The following is a 20,213-nucleotide window of genomic DNA, read 5'->3' as shown; positions in this document are numbered from 1 at the left end:
TGAGTACTTCCTCATTTCTAGTTATTCACGTATGGTTCATATTTAAGGGATTTCTCTTGCTTCTTCTGTACTTGGTACCTTTCCATTTGAATGGTAGAACATAAATTATAAACTCTTTCAACTGATCATAACATTTATAATAAGTGAACAAAACAATGGGCATGCCATGTCCACTGTCAGTCACCTTGAGTGTTAAATACTCTTCTTCTTGGGAGCTGTAAGATGTTATTTGTAGTACAAAATGATCTAAAATATAGACCCACCAAGGAAATATCGAGCTCATCCTATATATCAGTCATTCTTAATTTAATTTTATATACGAATATATAGAAATAGACGTTCTAATATTTTCTTGAAATGTATTATTCCATTTGTGTTACATACTTCACTTTGGAGACTGCTTCAAGATGAGGAAGTAAACAGTTTTAAAGGAAGCAAAGTTGAAATGAGAAGTACCAAAAGAAAAATTAAATATATAATTTGGGATGACTCAAGAAATTATGTTTATAATGTAAAAAGTTATAACAAAAGAAATATGACTGTAAACCCTGCAGTGCAAAATATGGAGGACAAATCCAATATGCTAAATGATAGTTCTAGCAGGTATATATGATGTACCAGGCACTTTTCTGTCACTTTACCTGTATTTAATTCACATTTTTATGATGTTCGTCTTCAATAGTATTGTTACACTGATATTACATGTAAGAAAATTGAGAAACTTACCTGTTTCACAGAATCAGAAAAATAGCAACCCAGAACCTGAACCTAGGTGTTCTAGCTCATGTCCATAGTCTCAACCACCATCTTATTCTTCATACTAATTAACTGCAGGTTTATGTTTCTAAAATGACTAAGAGACTAATCAAGAGCAATTGCACTCTTTTAACATGGACACTTTTGATCATATAATAAATTACTGGCTATTTTTATTATTTTCTCACTACTGATCGAAAGAGTTACGGAATTTATCAGTTGTTTAAAAAGGGCTTTCTTGAACTCAGTCTTTTGGATTGAGAAAAACATTTCCATCATGTTATCTGAGGCATCTCTTTCATTATAAAAGTTGCTTGAAATCTTAGGACTTGGGAGGCTGAGGCAGGAGGACCATAATTTTGAGGCTCATCTGGAAAATTTAGCAGACACCTGTCCCAAAATTTTAAAAAGAAATGTTTTTAATAAGAGCTGGCATGCGGGGAGAGCCAGGGATATAGTTCAGTGCAGAGGCCCTAGGTTTAACCTTAGTATCAAAGGGGTGGGGGTTACTTAAATGGAAAAAAAGAAACACTCATAAAGCAGAATTATGATTTAGCAGTAACATTGTATCAGTGGATACTACAGTAAATCTTCATCTGGATTAGTCATTAACTATACATTGGGTTTATAATTACATGCTGGTAATTGCAAGATTATTATATATTTATTTATTTTAAGTTCTTTGAGACAGGGTTTTGCTATACAGTTCAGACTGGCCTTGAATTCACTTTGTACCCTAGGCTGGCCTTCAATTCAGCAATAATTCTGTCTCAGCCTCCCAAGTACTGGGAATACAAGCATATACCACATCACCCAGCTGTGCTTCAATTTTAAAACATACAAAGTATGAGTTTACAATGGTACAAATCAATGTTTATATTTAGTTACTATATTTAGTTATCAGTAAGATCTATTATATTCTAGCAAAAGCCAGATATTAAAAGTTTTGTGTTTTTTTTTTACTTAATTCAGGTGTAACAAATTTTGAATAAGTGAAATATTTATATGGAATAAATCTTTTTCACATTTCTCAAAACACATTGTATATTGAATACAAGCTAAATTTTAATGAGGAACTATATTTGAGAGGTAATAAACTTTTAGCAATAAATAGTAAACTCATCTTCTAGCTAGAAATAGTGCTTTGTTTAACTAACAACAACAATACCTTGACAAATTAATAGTTTAATAAAACAGCACCTCCTGCAGTCCTAAAAGACTTAAGGAGTTTATAAAATATTAAATCAAAGATCTAGATTAAGGGTCAGGCATAGTTGGTACCTGACTGTCATTCCAGCTACTCAGGAGGATTGCAAGTTCAAGGCCAGCCTGGAGAAACTTGCCAGAAACTATTTCAAAAATAAAAGTGAAAACAAAAGGGCTAAAGATGAAGCTTAGCACTCAAGTGCTTGCTTACCATGTGTTAGGTCCTGGGTCCCCCAGTATCATGGAGAAAAGGCAAGGAAAGAGCTTATATAAGAAAGATGAGTTTAGTATAAATAAAAGGAATCAGTGTGTTGTAAGCTGGGCAAAATTCAAAACTATCATTGTATACTAAATGAGGAAATTTGTTTTAATAATAAATAAGCTGTACCAAAAACGTTGCACTCCTAACTGTATTACGTTGTCTTACAGATGAATACTGGAGATTCAAAGATGAAAAAGATAGGGATCTTAAAAATTTAAAAACTTTCACGACACTGGTCATTCCTAACTGATTTATGTATGACTGTGTGGGCTAAATGGAATTCACTAAATCTTTTCAGTTTTTTAATTTCCCAATATTTTAGAAGTAAGGCATTTTGCCAGAATTTGAAGACTTAGAGTTCATTATTAAAAGTCTGGTAATAAAAACCAGTTTCTTTAATTATTTCAGTCTGTCAAAATAGTGTTTAGTTATTATTTATTATGAAATATGTAATACAATTTGAAAAGAAAGTTTGTCATATATTTAATGATACATTTTGTGTAACCCCCTCAGAATTTTGTTTTGTAAAAATATTTTCTGCTAAAACTTCTCAAGGACAACAAGTATACCCTATTTATTTTGATACACAGTTTTTATGCATGGTGACTTTTTGAGGAAAAATTAAGATGAAAACCTGTCCCAGTCTTGGTGATATCTAAATGCACAAATAAAGCTTCTACATTATAAACATCGTAATTCAGAGAATTTCACTGAGAATTTAGAATTCCTTTTTGGTTATTTCGAAAAATTGTACCATCAACAATATTATTGTGGATAATACAGAAGAATTTTAGGCAGGTGTCATTTAATATAGGCAAAAGAATGTATGTACCATAAATAAAAGATATGTGAATCTGCTACTCCAAATTTAAGAATTGAAATGTTAACAGCACTACTTATATTACCTTTATGTTTCTCTACTTTCATATTCCATTACTTTTTTTTCCAGAAGTGATCTGTGTCCTGAAATTTTACTTTTAATTTTTTGTTTACGAACCTGTTGATTCATTGTTTTCCACTCTAAAAAAAATGTTTATCGGGATCCTTGGATGAGAATACACAGCCAAAATTTATGATTAAGACAGACTATAGGGATATTTTAGTTTTCTTTGCCATTATTCTTAAACCCATTTTAAAAGCAGCATTCTAGTGATGATTCATTCCTTTGATCAAGAAATATCTGAGTGTCTATTTACAGTCAAGGTATTGATGACATAACACTTAAATATGTAACACCTTAAAAAATCACTGCCATCGTGCAGTTGACATTCTAGTTAAAGGAAAAAGCAAGTGAATAAAACACTTAGGTAAATATGATAAATGACAGTACTGTACAATAAAACAGACAACAAACAAAAAATTGGGAGAACTAAAGATCAACTTTTTAAATTAGGATATTAAATTAAAAATGTGATCTGAACAGAGACTTGAAGAAGGTAATGTTGTATGCAACACACATCTGAGAGAAGAGAGAACAAGGGCAAAGGCAGTGAAGTAGTTTTATCTGGAGTATTTAGGAAATTGTTCAGAAGCTAGAGTACACTGATTATTGTATTTCAATCTTTTGTGTGTAGAGCATTTTGAAATATAAAACAATTTCTCAATTTAGTTTTTCTCTTTGTAGGACATTAACATTTTGACATCATGTTTTTGCTTATGGGATTATTTAATATGTTCATGTATACTCTGTATTTTATAACTGAAAGTTATCTGAAGACTGTTTTATTAGATTAGTTGTATAAGTCTCTAAGAAAATTTCGTAGGTTAAATATTTTACTGTATACTTATATTGTATCATAGTATGTGTAGTACTTACTGGTTGTCTTATTAATGATGATGCTGAACTTGAGCCTTTTTTAAGGTAGTGATCATTGAAGCTTTTTGTGAAAGTACATTTCACTTTGCAATTATCTTGTAGTTGTTTGACAGTCATCAACAGCATCACATATAATGGCTTTAGTGTAGAATAATCATTTGTTCACAAGAACCTCAGTTTATTTTGAATGTCGAAACCAATGTGCTCTAAAGTCTAAAAATAGGATATTCTTTTTAAAATTTTCTTAATTTTTAAAAGAAAATAATTTTTAAATAAGATAGTAGGGAAGCAGCAATAATTAATACATTGTGTATTGTTATCTTCAGAGTACAAAATATAGACATGAGATATTGTCCAAACAATATTAGCACAAACTTTTTCTGTGTGAGTTGTTTTAATTGAAGGGTAATCATTTATTCTAAATTAACAAAGTAGACATTTCTAAACAAAGAATTGGGCTTCCTATGAGGTTGCAGGGAAAAAGGATTTTTTGTTTCATGAGTTAACTCACCCATTCATTGACACCAGATACAGAACAATTTTATCACTCAGATTAGTAAATTTATTCAGTATTTGGATGTTTATCATATTCTTCCAGTCTTTTCTATCACTGTTGCTTAAACTCTCTGTTCTCTACTTGTTTTGTATTTTTCAATCTGCTAAAGTAGTAAGTCTCCTGTTCGTTTGTTTGTTTCTTTTACCATATGATTTTTTTCACATTGCAACTAGTAATATGTTTTTAAAACTCATATCTGTTCACAATATTTAATTGCTCAAAATCTTTCATTAGTAACCCACTGCTTCCAGCATGAACTTTGACTTCTTTAGCCTTATTTCTGACTCTTGTGTTTTGGCCCACCTTTGTATTGATTATTACTACAAATTCTGTTTTAGCATATCAAACTTGAATCAGTTCTGTAGCCCCATTGTTGTGCTTTTGTTTATAAGCCTTTATTAATTTTAACACATAGAATGCTTTTGTTGCTATTTCCCTTGCCCAGTTGTAACTATAGAGTACTGACAATCCTTTGTAAGTGCATGTATCCTTATAAAGCTTCTGTCATTTTACTGATTTAATTTATATGTATCTACCTCCTTCATTAGAGTAGAAATTCTTTGAAAGAGAATATCCTTATTTACTCTTTTTATATGCAAAGATTGTAGTAAGGTACCAGGATGGTAACTTTTCTTTCATTTTAAAGGGAATAAAACCAAGCAAAATAAAACAGAATAAAGCCAATCAAAACAAACCCATGCAAGTGACATAGGACTTCAGATCAATGGGAAATTAGTAATGGATACCATAATGCTTCTTGTCTTGAAAATGTCTGCAGATTCCTTCAGACATAGTAAAAATCAAACAAAACATAGTAGAACCAATAAAAACAAAACAATGAACACAGTAAAGGGGTTTGAAACAAGACAATAATAAATTCCAAAATGGCCACCATAATGCATCTTGCTATCTTTGAAATAACTGTCCATGCCATCAGATATAACAAAATCAAACAAAACAAAGAATAAAACCCAACCCAACAAAACAATGAAAATGATGCAGGACTTCAAAACAAGATACTAGAGAATCAACAATGGCCACCACCTTCACAAGGAGATTCTCCCATAGATGCCACGGTTAATAGCATACTGTTATTATCTGAATAGATGACCAGACTACCAACCCTAGACCTGCAGTCAATGAAACATCAAGCACCACAAGCATCAAATTGCATTTCACCTCAATACCCATCATCACAGCCTGTGTTTCTCTGGATCAGGTGGTCCGTTGTGTGCAGGGGTGGCTCTTGTTTCCCAGTCCACACACCCGAAGGTTCTAGTATCTGGCTGTCCACACAGTGGCCCATGCAGCATGGCACCAATTCACAGAGAGGGCTTGCTTTTTGGTGACTTCTTGTTCTCTTCTCCTGCCAATCATGCATTTTTCAATAAATGTTTATTGTGTAGATGTTGGCTAGATGATTGGGTGGATGGATAGCTTCTGTTCTCTTAAATACCTGTTTTTGTACAACTCTCCTAAGCAGTAGTGGCACCGCAGTTCTTCCTTCTTATTATGGGATATGTTGTAAGATGCCTGTAGATTCTGGAAACCACTCACAGTATCCAAACCTATATATATAGGCAGTCTTTAATTTACAGTGGGTTTATAACCTGCTCCACGCCTCATAAGTTGGAAGTATGCAATTTGAAAATGCATTTGTTTACTCATCCTAATATCACAACTTAATAACATAGTAGACTAATATCAATTATTTGCACTTGTGTTTGAGTGGCTGACTCGGAACTGTAGTTCATTTCACTGCATTGTATCATGAGAGAGTATCATAATATATATGACTATCATGGAAAAAACCAAAATTGAAAATTTGAAGTATGACTGCTTAATATTTTTCAATTATCATAAAATCTAAAAACTACAAAGTAAGCCACTGTAAATCGTGGACCATCTATCTTATTTTTCTTTGAATTTACCTGTGATCAAGTTTAATTTAGAAATTAGGCACAGTGAGAGATTAACAATGATAAGTAGAAAACAACTGTACAGTATAATGTATACAAGTTAAATGAAGCTCCCTTTTTTTCCATTGCTATGGGGTTGTTAGCAAATGCAGCGTGGAGTAGGGTCAATAGGTAAGATCATCACACTACTTGGAACAATTTAAAACTTACGAATTATTTATTCCTGAAAATTTTCCCTTAATATTTTCAGACTGAAGTTAACCATAGCTTTACTGAAACTACAGAAAGCAAAACTGGCAGCAGGTGGGGCTGGGGGGTACTGTATGTATCTTTGAGTCAGTCTATTGAAATTACCTCACCATATGCCAGTAGTTTACTAAAGATATCTAAACATTGTCTGTGAGTTGATCTAAATGGTAGATCTCTTTGATTAAAAGAATGGTTATTGGGGGCTGGGGATTTAACTCAGCGGCATAAGCTCCTGCCTTGCAAGCAGGCAGTCATGAGTTCTATCCCCAGTACCAATAAAAAGGAAAAAGACCAAAAAAAAGAATGGTTATTTTTCTTCTTCTCATTAGACATCTATACTTTGTAACTAAATTGAGTTCCCAAATAATCTGTGTGGAACCATTCACTGCTGTCTTAATTTTGTACAGATCTTTTCTGGTTGCTATTAAAATTCCAGTACCTAAGGATAAAGGCACAAAACCCTACTCCGCTACACACATAAGCTCTACTTTGTAGTGTAACCTCTTAAGAGATTTTTGTTTTTTCTCAGTCTCCTGAGACTCTTGGGATTTCTTTCTTTCTTTTTTTTTTTCTTTACTGGCTCTTGAAGCTTGGTACTGCCAACCTTCCCCCTTTTTTTTACCTTTTTCTCCGCCACAGTAAGCACTACTGAAACATTTAAAATTGACTTCTCCATTTGTTGATTGTCTTATCATTTGAGAGCAGAACTCCAGTTTCCCTTTGTTAGAAGAATAATTAGTGGATAACCATTCTGTTCTCTCCAAAGTTCTTTAGTAAACTATGGGAATCTCTGTTGTAGTGAAATTTACAATCCCAAAACCATGTAGCTCTGGGATCTATAACAAATTCACCATTTTTTTTTTTCTTAAAGTCTTGTTTCTTTCATCTTTTATCAGTAGTCACCCGTGCATGGATATAAGATTATATATGTTTAAAGTACATATCTTATGAATGGTAGTTGTATTATATTTTTCTGCACAGAGATCTCCTTCCTTTCTATATTTTCTGAACGTAATTGGAGGAATTGTTTTATTTCTTACTTGATACGGTTTGCTTATTTATTTATTTATTGAATAAAGTTTTTGTTCACAGTATCAACATATGACTTCCCTTAAAAATCACAATGTTGATTGTGGATAAACCATTTGGGCTACCTGATAATTATCTCTGTTGTTGCTGTTGTTTAGTTGTCTCTTCTGAAAAAAATACAGTTTATTTGTGACAGAAGCAAATTTTCAATATCCCCTTGCCCATAAGAAAGTCTTAATATTGGAGATTATTTTATTTTCTCAAAATATTTTTCATTTTAACTGGGTGCCTGTATCCCAGCACTTGAGAGGCTGAGGCAGGAGAGTCTCTGTGAGTTTGAGGCCAATCTGGGCTCCATTGTGAGTTGAAGGCCAGCCTGAACTATATAGTGAGACCTTGTCTCTTTAAAAAAAAAAAAAGTTTTTCCTTTTGATACTGATCTTTGCACATGGTACAAAAACCAAAAGGTAGAAAATGTTATATATTTTCTGTGTAGCCAAGAATTTGCCTCTGTTCATGTTTTGTTGTTGCTAATTATTTTGAATGTACCCAAGTTTCAGATTTTCATAATGTGGACTGCTTTTCCCTTGTCCATAGGATACCAGAGGGATTTTGTTAATGTTCACGCTCCAGGCTCTATTCTCCCTGCACAATCATGCCCTAGAAGAAATCTCTCACCACACTTTTTTCCTTCACTATTGTTTATTGTTGTTGCTTGTGGCATTGAGTCATGAGGGTATCTGTTGTCTTTACTGTACCTGTCTTAACCATGATTGTGTTCCTGAAGCCACTAAAGTACCTTTTCAGTTTTCCTTTTTTTCTGACTGACCTGTATTTGGCTTTGAGTGAGACTTTTCAGTATCTTTCTGAAGGCTAACAGACCTATGTTTAATAGTGGTAGGGGGTTCAGAGCCCTGGATAGTGTTTGGTTTCCTCTTCCAATTAGAGTTTCTTTTTCTTCCAACTTGCGGGTCTCTGCTTGTGATTTGGATTAACTCAGTTTGCTGTCCTTCAAGGCTTCTAATTTTTAGGAGGAAAATGTCTGGAGAAACTAGGTAGGATTCTTACCATTTTTCCTTTAGCAGTTGAAGATTACCTACTCCAGGGCTACCTCACCAAGAGAGATTTCTACTTTCCTACCTGGTCTGCAGGCTTTCTTATAACCAATAGGTTGTGGAAAATTCTTTAGAGAACAGACTTTGTTAGTCTACACTGACAGGCTAGCATGGACTTTGTGTTTTAACAGTTCATTAAAGTGTTAGTTGATTTCCTTTTTAACTCATTTTAGTGTTGGCCATCTCTGTGCCTTTTGAATTTCCATTTCTGTACCTAAATGTTTTAGGATGAAGAGAGAACCATTGTTACTAGCCATGTAAATTAACGTTTTTATATGCGTTTACTGCTAGCCTCAAACTCATTAGGTAGCCCAGCTGGCCTCAAATTCCACAGCTATCCTTTCGCCTCAGTCTTCCATTGATGGTTTTATAGGGGAGCAGCATCACTCCTTGCTAATTACTATTTAGTTGCAGTTTAAAATGCAAGCATATAAAACAGTGTACCTATGAAAGTCATGGTTTTTTTTCACACACACTCACACACACACACACACATACACTAGTACTAGGGAATGTGCACATTTTTGGTAAATGCTTTACTACTGAGCTACAGCCAGCTTTTTTTTTTTTTTTTTAGTCTTGTTAACTTTCTTGGACTAGCCTCAAATTTGTATTCCTAGTACCTCAGGTTCCTATATAGCTAGAAATGGAGGCATGTGCTACTAAGCCTGGCTCACTTTCTATATTTGTCTACATGAACTTTGTAAATGAAATTCTTTTCTATATATAAAAGGGGAAAAAAAGCCTTTGGTCAATCTGGTATCATCTCGTACTTAATATGTGTTTTAATACCTTTTAGGACAGTGGTGACTATCCTCTTACCATGCCTGGACCTCAGTGGAAAAAGTTTCGTTCAAACTTTTGTGAATTTATTGGAGTCCTGATTCGACAGTGTCAATATAGCATAATTTATGATGAGTATATGATGGACACAGTAATCTCCCTTTTGACTGGTTTATCAGACTCCCAGGTCAGAGCTTTTAGACATACAAGTACCCTTGCTGGTAAGTAAGCATTTCCTTTCCTTTTCATCTAGTTGTTCTAGTTAAAATTTTCTTTAGATCAAATGTAAATTTCAGCTCATCACCATGTTCCTGACAACACATTCTTCCAATTTTATCTGAATGTTTTGCGTTAAGAATAGAAATTGAAAATATCCAGTATCAATAAATGTCTATCTAAATGTTTAATATCATGTCTTTATTTTATAACAAAAAAATTTTAAGAGACTATTATACCATATTTTTTGATAAAGCCATTATAGTAGTTTTTAAAAAAATAATTTAAATCCAAAATTTATAGTATTTTTTCCTCTACTTCATTACTTTGCTTTATTGTTCATCACTATTATAGGTAAGTATGTAAATATTTGTTTATACTTTTGAAATAATTCTGCCTGTGAGACAAAACGTACCCATGGCCAGGTAACATCTCTAACATCAGTTCATGCAGGTATACTATAGTCTGAAGAATTGACAGATTGCAGTTTTCCCTTTTGCTTTATTCTTTTTAGAATTATCTTGATAACTCATCAGCCAAATATGTTTATTTTTTCCCTTGGTTTTTCCACAAAATAACTTTGTTAATTTAGTAATCCTGTTTTCTTTCCTTGACTTTCAATTGTGCTACCTAAAAAACGATTTTTATTCATTTTATGGAGTGTGCATGTCTTTACATATATGTAAGCATAAACACATTCAATTTAAATATTCCTAATATTTTCATTAGCCATACCTTTGTCTCTGTTCATTTCAGTTATTGCCATGACAAAATCAGATTTAAGTTCATTAGCCACATTTTATCTTACATTTAAATTCAATATCTTATTTGTCTAATTTATTTAAAGCATTGTTTATCACACTTTAGCATGGATCAAAATCTACTTAAAGGATGGTTGAAACAGATTTATTTTGCCCACCCATGTAATTTAATAGTGATAGGGAGCTGGGTGCAGTGGTATATGCCTCTGATTCCAGCCCTTAGTGATGCTGAGATAGAAAAATTACAAAATCATGTCCTATCTGGGCAACCTACCAAAATCCCATTTCAAAATAAAAATAAATGAATAAATAAAAAGCTGTTGATAGAGCTAATTGATGGAGTGCCTCTTGCTTCAGTCTCTAATACTGGCAAAAACAACAGAAAAGAAGTGATACTAGTCTTTGTGTTTTGGGGACCACTTGTCATAAAATTTTGTCTTTTTCTGGCTTAATCTATTGCACAAAGCCAAATTTGATACTATCTGGAGTCATTCTTAACTTTCTTGTTTTTTTATTCTTCCAATTTTATTTCTTATCTTATTCCATGTAGATAAATACATGTTAATGTATATCATTCTCTTGAAGTTCTGTATCAAATGAATATAAAACCTTTTTGGTAGTGTCCATTTTCTCATTAGGAAGAGAGCAAGCTGTTTACCCAGTTTTATCCTTTTGATTAAAGGTAAAATAAAAGTATAAGTTATTGTTGAAAACTTTCTTTATGGAATGTACAACAAAAACAGTTTATTCTCTATTTTGAAAATAGCCTCTTAAATTAAGAAAACAAATCTTATATCTAATTGTGTATTTTAAAGGATACTGTAAAAATTTTGTTGATTATTTAAAAACTGTCTGATGTTACAGATTCTTTTCTAATTTCATGGTCTTTAGTATCTTACACATTTAGTCTTTTTATATTTTGTTTCCTTTTTGTCTTACTTTCTCTCTACTCTGTGTACAGTAATGCTCATTTACTTGGTTGCCAAATGTGCAAACAATATTTTAATTTGAAATAAATAAAACTTTAACAGAAGTTAGAAATGGCTTCTGAATAGCCAAAGTTTTCATCATAAAAATTAATTAACTTGCCTTCACACTGACATTACTGTATGATTTCTGAAGGCCAGGAGAAAAGGAGAAGCAACAAAATTAATTCTGGACCAACCTTAGATACCTTCCTGCTGATGGTATTTGAAATGGCAATTCACAACAGAATAGAAGACTGAAAACTTAATTTATATATATCAAGATAAAGATCTATAAGTGCTTCTCTGTAGAGGTGTGATACCTACCTTTAATCCTGAAACCTGTGAGTCCTACATATAAGATGAAAGATTTATGCATATAAAATTAAAGATCTACGAGAGAAACAGTATGTTATAGAAATAAGCAGAATATTTTGACTTAAAAGCACTGTCTTGTTGCTAAGGGTATTGTTAGTGGTAGAGTGCATGTTTAGCATATGTGAAGTCCTCATTCAATCCTAGCTTCAGGAAAAAGCAAAAAAAAATCATGATTTACTGACACTAATTCGTTTGCATTTATCCTCCAATGCCATGTAAATGATGTATTTCTGTATTTGAGCTACCTAAGTTATGATGTTCCATTTTAGTTCTCCTTTCCATTAACTCATTTTTGCTACTTTTATTGTATTGTATTCTCTATTTATCCCATTGGTTGTCAAAGTCTGATGATTTTACATATGCTTAGATACATTTTCAGTTTAGCAGCTGTCCTACTCCTTTTGAGTTGAATAGTTTCTCCTTGGCTATAGTTCTTTATTTAACTTCATTCATAGTAGCTTTAAAAACTGATGAATGTCATTGTGTTTCCACCTGACCTCTTTTATATCATCATATAGACTATTTGAAAATAAGTTTGAAAGATCAGATATTAAAAAAGAGAAGGTGATAAACATGATTATACTTATTTTTTAAAAGATAGAACCTGTGTTCATTTTCTAAGTTTACTTCAAAATATTACTGTAATTCCCATATTTCAACACTAATGATCATACCTTCCAAAGTCAGTTGTATAAAATGTGAAGCAAATTACAGAGGTCTGCAGAGAACTTAATGCTAGGCTGGACAATAATTATCCATTTATTCAAGGACTTTTCTTTTCATCTTTCCCCTTTTTATGGTATGTTTGTGAGGATAGATTAAAAGATAATCATTTTTATTCACTTTGCAGGACAAGTCTTGGGGACTAGATAAAATGGGCAGGAACATTTAAACTTCTGCTTCAAAGACTATGTGCATGGACAGTTACAAGGCAGTTTGCCAGATATGATTAATCGGCTTTGGAATAAAATGCTCCTTGACATTCCTTATATCTTAGCTGAGAAGAGAGACAATCAGGTTAGTTATTTTGTAGGGTACAGATATGAGTTCCATAGCTTCATAAGTCACCATAGTGGTTCTTTCAGTAGAACTTTTAATCGGTGTTCAAATACCCCATTTTCTTGCTGTGAATTAACTGTATCCCTTTTGTCAGTGTTTATGCATTGCATTTAATTGTGTATTTTTACTACATTTTTATTAAAAGTTTCTATCATTCTGTAGTTCTCCAGGTCTATTTTCCTACCCTTACAAAAATAAAAGTTATCATTTTTCCATTGAAGGTAAACTTTTTAGAATACTTTTTATCACTTACCTGATAGCAGTTTATTTTCTATCAACAGTTTTATCCTATATCACATCCTTTAATGTTTCTCTTAATTGGAATTTTAAAACATACTGTCCTATTCACTTGAACCATTCTGATAAAGAAACTTCATATTGCAGTATAGTTTTTATTAACTCGTTTTTAAGAATTGAGTACCTTTATTTCTGTTTTAAATCACTGTCTCAATTGGACATATTAGAACTTAGTTTGTGACTTTAATTTATATAAGAAAGACATTGCCATAATCCTTCTGGTGGAATTACAGTATGATAGTGCAAACATTTTTCCAAATTTTGATGAAATTTTAATGTAATGAGAAAATATTCTGTTTTATCAAGGTCAAAAATGTAGTATATAGAACTCTTTCATCTCACCACTTTGTTGTTTGGTATTATGGTAATACTACTCTCCACAAATATTTTCCAGAATTATACTTACTGTTACACATTTGGTTTTATATGTATGCTAGTACTTTGTAAATTCTTTATTTCAAATTTTTTGTAGTTAACAATTTTTAGCATGAGTTAATTTTGGTTTAACTTTGTTATCTTTTGTTATTTTCTCACCTACATAATTTTCTGTGCTGTAACAGATTAATACTGCTCATCTCACTTTTAAGTTAAAAAATTTTCATTTGAACAAAGAATTACGTACTCACCATTTTATTAATGAATTAATAAATGATTTGGTTCTAATTTTCTTAATTTGGGAAAAATTAGAAAATGTGGTCAAGATTATCATGTCGGTAGTTTTGACAAGTAGTTAACAATAATTGACTCTCAAACTCCCAAAGTATTGAACATTTCTTTATAGTTTGTTAAGACTCTGACATATGGTTGACTTATTTATATATTTTTAATATTAACATTTAAAAAGACCACATCTCTGGACTTTTTCTTTGAGGAAAGATATGGCTTATGAAATTATTTTATTTATTAATCATAGGTTGAAGATCGTTTTGCCTGAGAAATTTGGTATTTTTCATTTTGCTTTCAATTGCTATTAACTGTGATAATGAGTTCTGGAGAATTTCTACATTCACATTTCTCTGCCTTGTACTAGTTGAATAATCTTATGCTAGTCTTTAGCTATATCTTGCCCCTCTGCTAATACAAAATGAGAAAGTAATACATATCTTTTACTAAAAGAGGCTAAGGGAGCTTAGAAGAATGCCTGACATTTGGTAAACATTATGCTGTAATGACGAGAAAGGCTAAGAGTGTTCGTTCACTGATGTTTATGCCTTTACCAAGAATATATTAAGTACTTTTGTGATTTAGTTACAACAGAGTTAACAAATGGGGAATCAGAAATAAGCAAATAAGTAAACTTTTAAATGGCTAATGTCATTTTTATCTTTTGACACTCAGTTGATATTCTATTCAATAAATTCAATAAAGACTCAACCAGGGACCAGGAATATAACTCAGCGGCGGACCAGTACCTGCAAGTGCAAGGTCCTGATTTTGATTCCTGATACCAAAAAAAAAGAAAAGAAAAACGAAAGATTTAGTCAGGTTATTTATGGTTGCACTTTAAAATTTTGGGACACTATTTTAAAGGAATGGACCATAGAGATATAAATAATCTTGATGTTTGTATTTTATTTTTCTTAAATGTATTTTTTACATTCTTTTACAAGTTTGCCTTTTCATTGCTTTATATGTATATCCTTTTACATATTTTACTTTGCCATCTTTGTCTTTCTCCTTCATGATCTGAGTATAAAATCTTTATTCAGTTTTCTAGGTATCTTTAAATAATGAAATTCTAATGTTCTTGCGAGATTCATGCGTGATTGTTGGCCAGACATAACTATGTCGTGTGTGTGTATGTATATGTATTAATTGTAATCTTTTTAATTCTGTATGATGTGAAATAATTTTTCAATATTTCTAACTAAAGTACTATCATTTTCTTAGGTTTCTATTACTTTCTATTTTCAGTTCTAAAAATTAGATTTCTTTTATGGCCAATTTTTGAAAAGAAACCATGAATTTTAAAATGGCATTATAAGCATTAAGTATCTTGTATTTGCTGTCCTTGCTTTTTTCATCTATATAATATTGGTGGTGATAATCCCATCTTGTGGTACTGTTGTGAAATTCAGATGAATTGGTTTACATCAAATCTACTTATCATGACTTTTTTGTGCTTTTAATTTTTTAAATCATATCTCACTTACTAAATTTTTTCCTTCAATTTATTTGACTTTCCTGTTGTTGTTTAGATCCTTTAACTCTTTTTAAATCATCCATTCTTTCATTTTCTAATTTATTCTGTCCTTTTGATTTAGGATACTATCTGATAGCTTCTTGGATAAAAAAATGATATTGTGGAATTATTTGTATGAGATTTTACAGCCTATTAAATAGCTTGTATTGTCTTGTCTAATAGTCTGACCCAATATAGATTCAACAGTCATAAAATACTGTTAGATTTTCGTAAAAATTTCTAAGCATTTTCAGTTTTGTAGTTATAATAAACTTTTCATTAAAAACTGTTGTAGTCAGCTACTACTTGGAGACTCCACACAAGGGACACTCAAGGGCATGTTCATCATTGTACGTATATGCATCAGTTAAAATGTAAATACTGCAGTATTCTTGGTAGACAAGAAGAAAGCACTTTCAAAGGAAGTGTCAGTATGATAATGGAATTCTCCTATGATTAATAAGTTTTGGAATACTCATTAGCAATACTAGAAAATTTTAATGAGTATTGTATGAAAGTAACAATATTTTTAGTTTTGACTGACTAAAACAGTAGTTTCCACATTGTGTCTGTCACATAAAATTAGAAATCTGTCCTCGGTAACCATTTAAGTGTAAAATGAAATTTCTAGTGAAGTCTTAATTTTATACATTTAGAAATATTTAACCTTGGAGAATTAAAACTGGTGTTATATCTAATATTTCCCTGAAAGTATATTTATCTTTTTTGTTGTTATTCTAGTAAATTAATTTTTTTTTTGTAAATAAAAAACTAGGCTGAGAGGAGAAAGAATTTTTTCACAATGATAAAGTTTGAAATTTGAGTATACAAGGAGATAGCACAACATTCAAAGCAAAATCACTAAGCTCAAAAGAAGCTGTGCCTCATCTTCCGCTAGTGAATTCTACTTAGGACAGATGTTAATTTTAATGCTTTATAACTCCTTCATCATCAAGTTAGTTTTATTTTAGAGATCTGGAAGTTTATATCAAATGACACTCTTTTAGGTCTCAGTCTGCATGCTCACAAGCTTTGATAAACTAATATTATCCCTGACTTGCACACTTCGAAAAACAGAGATCTTTTTTGTCTTTGAGGTATGCTTTATATGTTAATTTTAAAAGTACTTTAAGTCTGTATGATGTGAAATAATTTCATACTATAATCAAATACTTTACTACTGACAATGCATGAAACTACAGATTCACTAGATTTTATTTTGAAATGCATTGTCCTGCTGGAGATATTATATCTCGAAGACATGAATTGCATTTTTAAATGGTCATTTCTAAATGCATTTCTAAATGGTCATTAATTTGAATAAATTTGTTTTCAGGATTTTTGTGTTTTATTTTTGTTTAAGGATAGTAACAATCACTGTTGACATGGAGTGAGCCAAAATACAGAGTTTCAAAGTAACAGGTTGGCTGTTCATATGTAAATGGATCTTTAGATTATATAAAGGCATATATATGTTTACATATATAATTACAGTGAAATTGTAAAAGAAATGTGTTCTTGTTTTTAGTTACAAATACGTTTGCAGATAAATGAATTAATTCTAAAGCACTGAAAGGATCTTTTTTGAGCATTCCTATTTGGAGATAAATAAACTATAAGGAACCAAAAGGAAAAATTATGTATTAGCACAAACTCTCTTATTCTTTTACTAGCATTTCCCATATTCTATCTTAATAACATAAACAAGTGCAAATATACAAATTAATTTATCAAGTTTTACCATTCCTGTTGATCAGATGATGTAAAATAGAAGTTTAAAAATATTTACTGTGTTTATGAATACTAACGAACATTTAAAAGAGCATCAGTATAAGCTGGATAGGTAGGATAAGTTGATTGGAAATGTGCATAATGCATTTTTAATGAGTGTAGTTTGTAGGACCAGCATGTTCTTAATGTTTTGGAAATTGTGCATCTTGCTGAGATGAGAAAGATGTGGAAGACCAACTTTGGGGTAAAGAGTGTGAACTGATGATAAATATTTAAGATACCTTTTGATACATCTGATTAAATATATTGAGGGAGCAATTTTATACATAGATTGGTTAGTCAGAAGAGAGATCTGAACTTATTAGTGTATTAGCCGTAAGGTATTTGTGTTTTGGAATCTGAGAAAAAGCACTGTTCATGATGATACTTAAATCTTTTTTGCTGGTGAGAAGTATGAGGCTATTTTTAATTGAACAGTGTTAAAATGCCAATTATTCTCAATTGAAGTAGTAAAAATTATTGTGCAGACACCTAAGAAAAAGCGTTTATTTCTATAAATTGTTTAAAAATTAAAATTATGGATTGTGAAACATCCTTTTCCCTTCATTTGCTTTTTAATTTATAATCTTATTTAAGATTTGTTTTGTAGGTCATTAGTATAATATTCCTTTATTTCATAGCCATGAAGCTCATGACTGCTTTGGTGAATGTTGCCTTAAACCTCAGTATTCATCAGGATAATACACAGAGACAGTATGAAGCGGAGAGAAATAAAATGATTGGGAAGAGAGCCAATGAAAGGTTGGAATTACTACTGCAGAAACGCAAAGAGGTAATTTAAGTTTCATGGTAATTGATGAACTCAGTTCTGTACATGTATAATAAACAGTAAGTTAAACTTAATAAAAAAGTGAACAGTAGGTTTTTGTTTTTTGTTTTCTGTAACAAGTTTGTAATTTTAAAACTTATTTTGAACCAGGTTATTTGATATCGGAGTTCTCAAACAAAACTGAAATGTTTACCAGTGATTGTGCTGACTGTTGAAGTAAATAGCCAGATCGTTTTTTGTGTTGTTTTGTTTTTTTAAAGAACGTTATCTTATAGATAATTCAGAAATGTTTTTCAGGCGTTATTCTCAGAAAACAGAGTAAATACTAAAGTGGAGCCAGCTGAAATGCATTTCTAGTGAAAAACTAATGCTTGCATATTAACTGATCTTTAAAGCGTTTCTGTGATTTATGGCACTAACGCCACCTTTTAAATTGTGTTGGGAATATAAGAGAAAGGAGAAATGGAAGAAAGGAAAAGACTAGTTATATGTAGGTATACACATATAACTACGTATGTGCATGTGTGCAAGGTAGATAACTATACTGCTAGTTCTCTGTTAGTTCATCAAAAAGAACAGTTTGTGCTATCATTCTTTGATTGTTTGGCCATTTTTATGTCTAGATCTTGTAACCTGAACTATTTCTTCGAAGACAACAATATGCAGTATATTAACTAGTGTTGATTTCTTACTTTTAAAAAAATTCTATATTGTTTCTATCCTTTTTTCTGTTTTACTTCTTAAAAAATAAAAAAAAAATACATTATATTGGGAATCAGACACAGGGACTCATACAAAGTAGGCAAAAACTGTACCACTGAATCATGTACCCAGTCCTTGGTCCAAGTTTTGACAGTTACATATTCATGTATTCAAAATGGTTTTTTGTATGATTTTCAACTGAATATTGGAGTAGGAAACTTTCTTATTGATCTCACTGGGAATAACTTTTAAATTCTTAATATTAGTCTTAACCATACTTCTGCAAAGTGATTGTATATGGATATGAACAATGTCTTATTAACAGATGACATAAACCTGTCACTTGGGTACTGTATAAGTTTGATAATGTTTCTGTAGCAAAATGAGTTCCTGAAATTTAAAGGAATTTATTTTCTAACAATTATGAAATCAAGGGGTTGGCAGGGTCATGCTCCCTATAAAGGTGCTAAATTCAAGTCAGTTCTAGAATTCTCTCCTCATTTCTGGTTCCTTTACTTGTGCCAGCATAAATGCAGACTTGACAGGGCGTTCTTCCTGTGTAGAATGACTCTTACCTCTCTCTCTCTCTCTCTCTCTCTCTCTCTCTTTTTTTTTTTTTTACTGGTATATGTTGTGTTGCATAATAATTACATTTATCTTGAGCAACTGTACATGTACATATTGCATCTTAATTGTTTTTGCTTCCCCTTCAACTCCCTGCCCATCTCTCTCCCTTCCCTCACCCCCTTTTCCAAATCCCTATTTTATCTCTCCACATAGACAACACTCTGTTTTGTATCTTCTTTTATTTTTCCCTTTGTTTATGTTTTGAGTTTCCCATGTAAGAGAAACCATGCAGCATTTAATCTTCTGATTAGTTCTCTTAGCATATGGTCTCAGAATTCATCCTTCTGTGTTTTTTTTTTCTTGACAAAATGATTCCAACTTATTTTTTATGCCTGAGAGGTACTCTTTTGTTATATATACCACATTTATGCATTCATCTGTTGCTGGACATACAGGCTGCTTCTGTAAATTAGCTATTATGAAATGTGTTGAATAAACATGGCTATGCATGTATCATTGTAATATGATTTAAGTTTTAGGGTTTTATTTTGTTTTTGTTTTAGTGCTAGGGATTGAACTCATGACCTCACGCTTACCAGGCAGGCGCTTAAGCCACTGAGCTAAATCCCCAGCCCCCATTTTTAAGTCTTTGGAAAGATGATGAAAAGTGCTGTAGCTAAGTCAAATGGAATTTCTATTTTTAGTTTTTTGAGGAATCACCATACTAGTAGTTCTAGTTTGTGCTCCCAACTGCAGTGTGTAAAGGGTTCCTTTTTACCTACAACTTCACCAGCATTTCTTGTGTTTTGAGTGTTTTATAATAGTCATTTCTATT

The 20,213-nt window shown here is 31.7% G+C and overlaps 1 protein-coding gene across 8 annotated transcripts in view; it reads left to right on the top strand.

The window, feature by feature from the left end:
- Stag1 (STAG1 cohesin complex component) overlaps positions 1 to 20,213 on the top strand; it is a 426,216-nt gene that overhangs the window by 235,795 nt on the left and 170,208 nt on the right. For 7 of the 8 annotated variants that reach the window (XM_063249046.1, XM_063249048.1, XM_063249043.1 and 4 more), the window contains 2 exons: positions 9,708 to 9,912; positions 17,961 to 18,112. In XM_063249046.1, coding sequence (XP_063105116.1) covers positions 9,708 to 9,912; positions 17,961 to 18,112 — 357 coding nt within the window. Of the gene's footprint in view, positions 1 to 9,707; positions 9,913 to 12,884; positions 13,029 to 17,960; positions 18,113 to 20,213 lie in introns of those variants that run through there. The other variant, XM_063249050.1, reaches the window with a different exon arrangement.

Source organism: Cavia porcellus, unplaced genomic scaffold (assembly GCF_034190915.1).
Source record: "Cavia porcellus strain 051 isolate PalLab524CR breed Dunkin Hartley unplaced genomic scaffold, mCavPor4.1 scaffold_5, whole genome shotgun sequence".
Taxonomy (NCBI): domain Eukaryota; kingdom Metazoa; phylum Chordata; class Mammalia; order Rodentia; family Caviidae; genus Cavia; species Cavia porcellus.
This window is presented reverse-complemented; position numbering and strand designations above follow the sequence as displayed.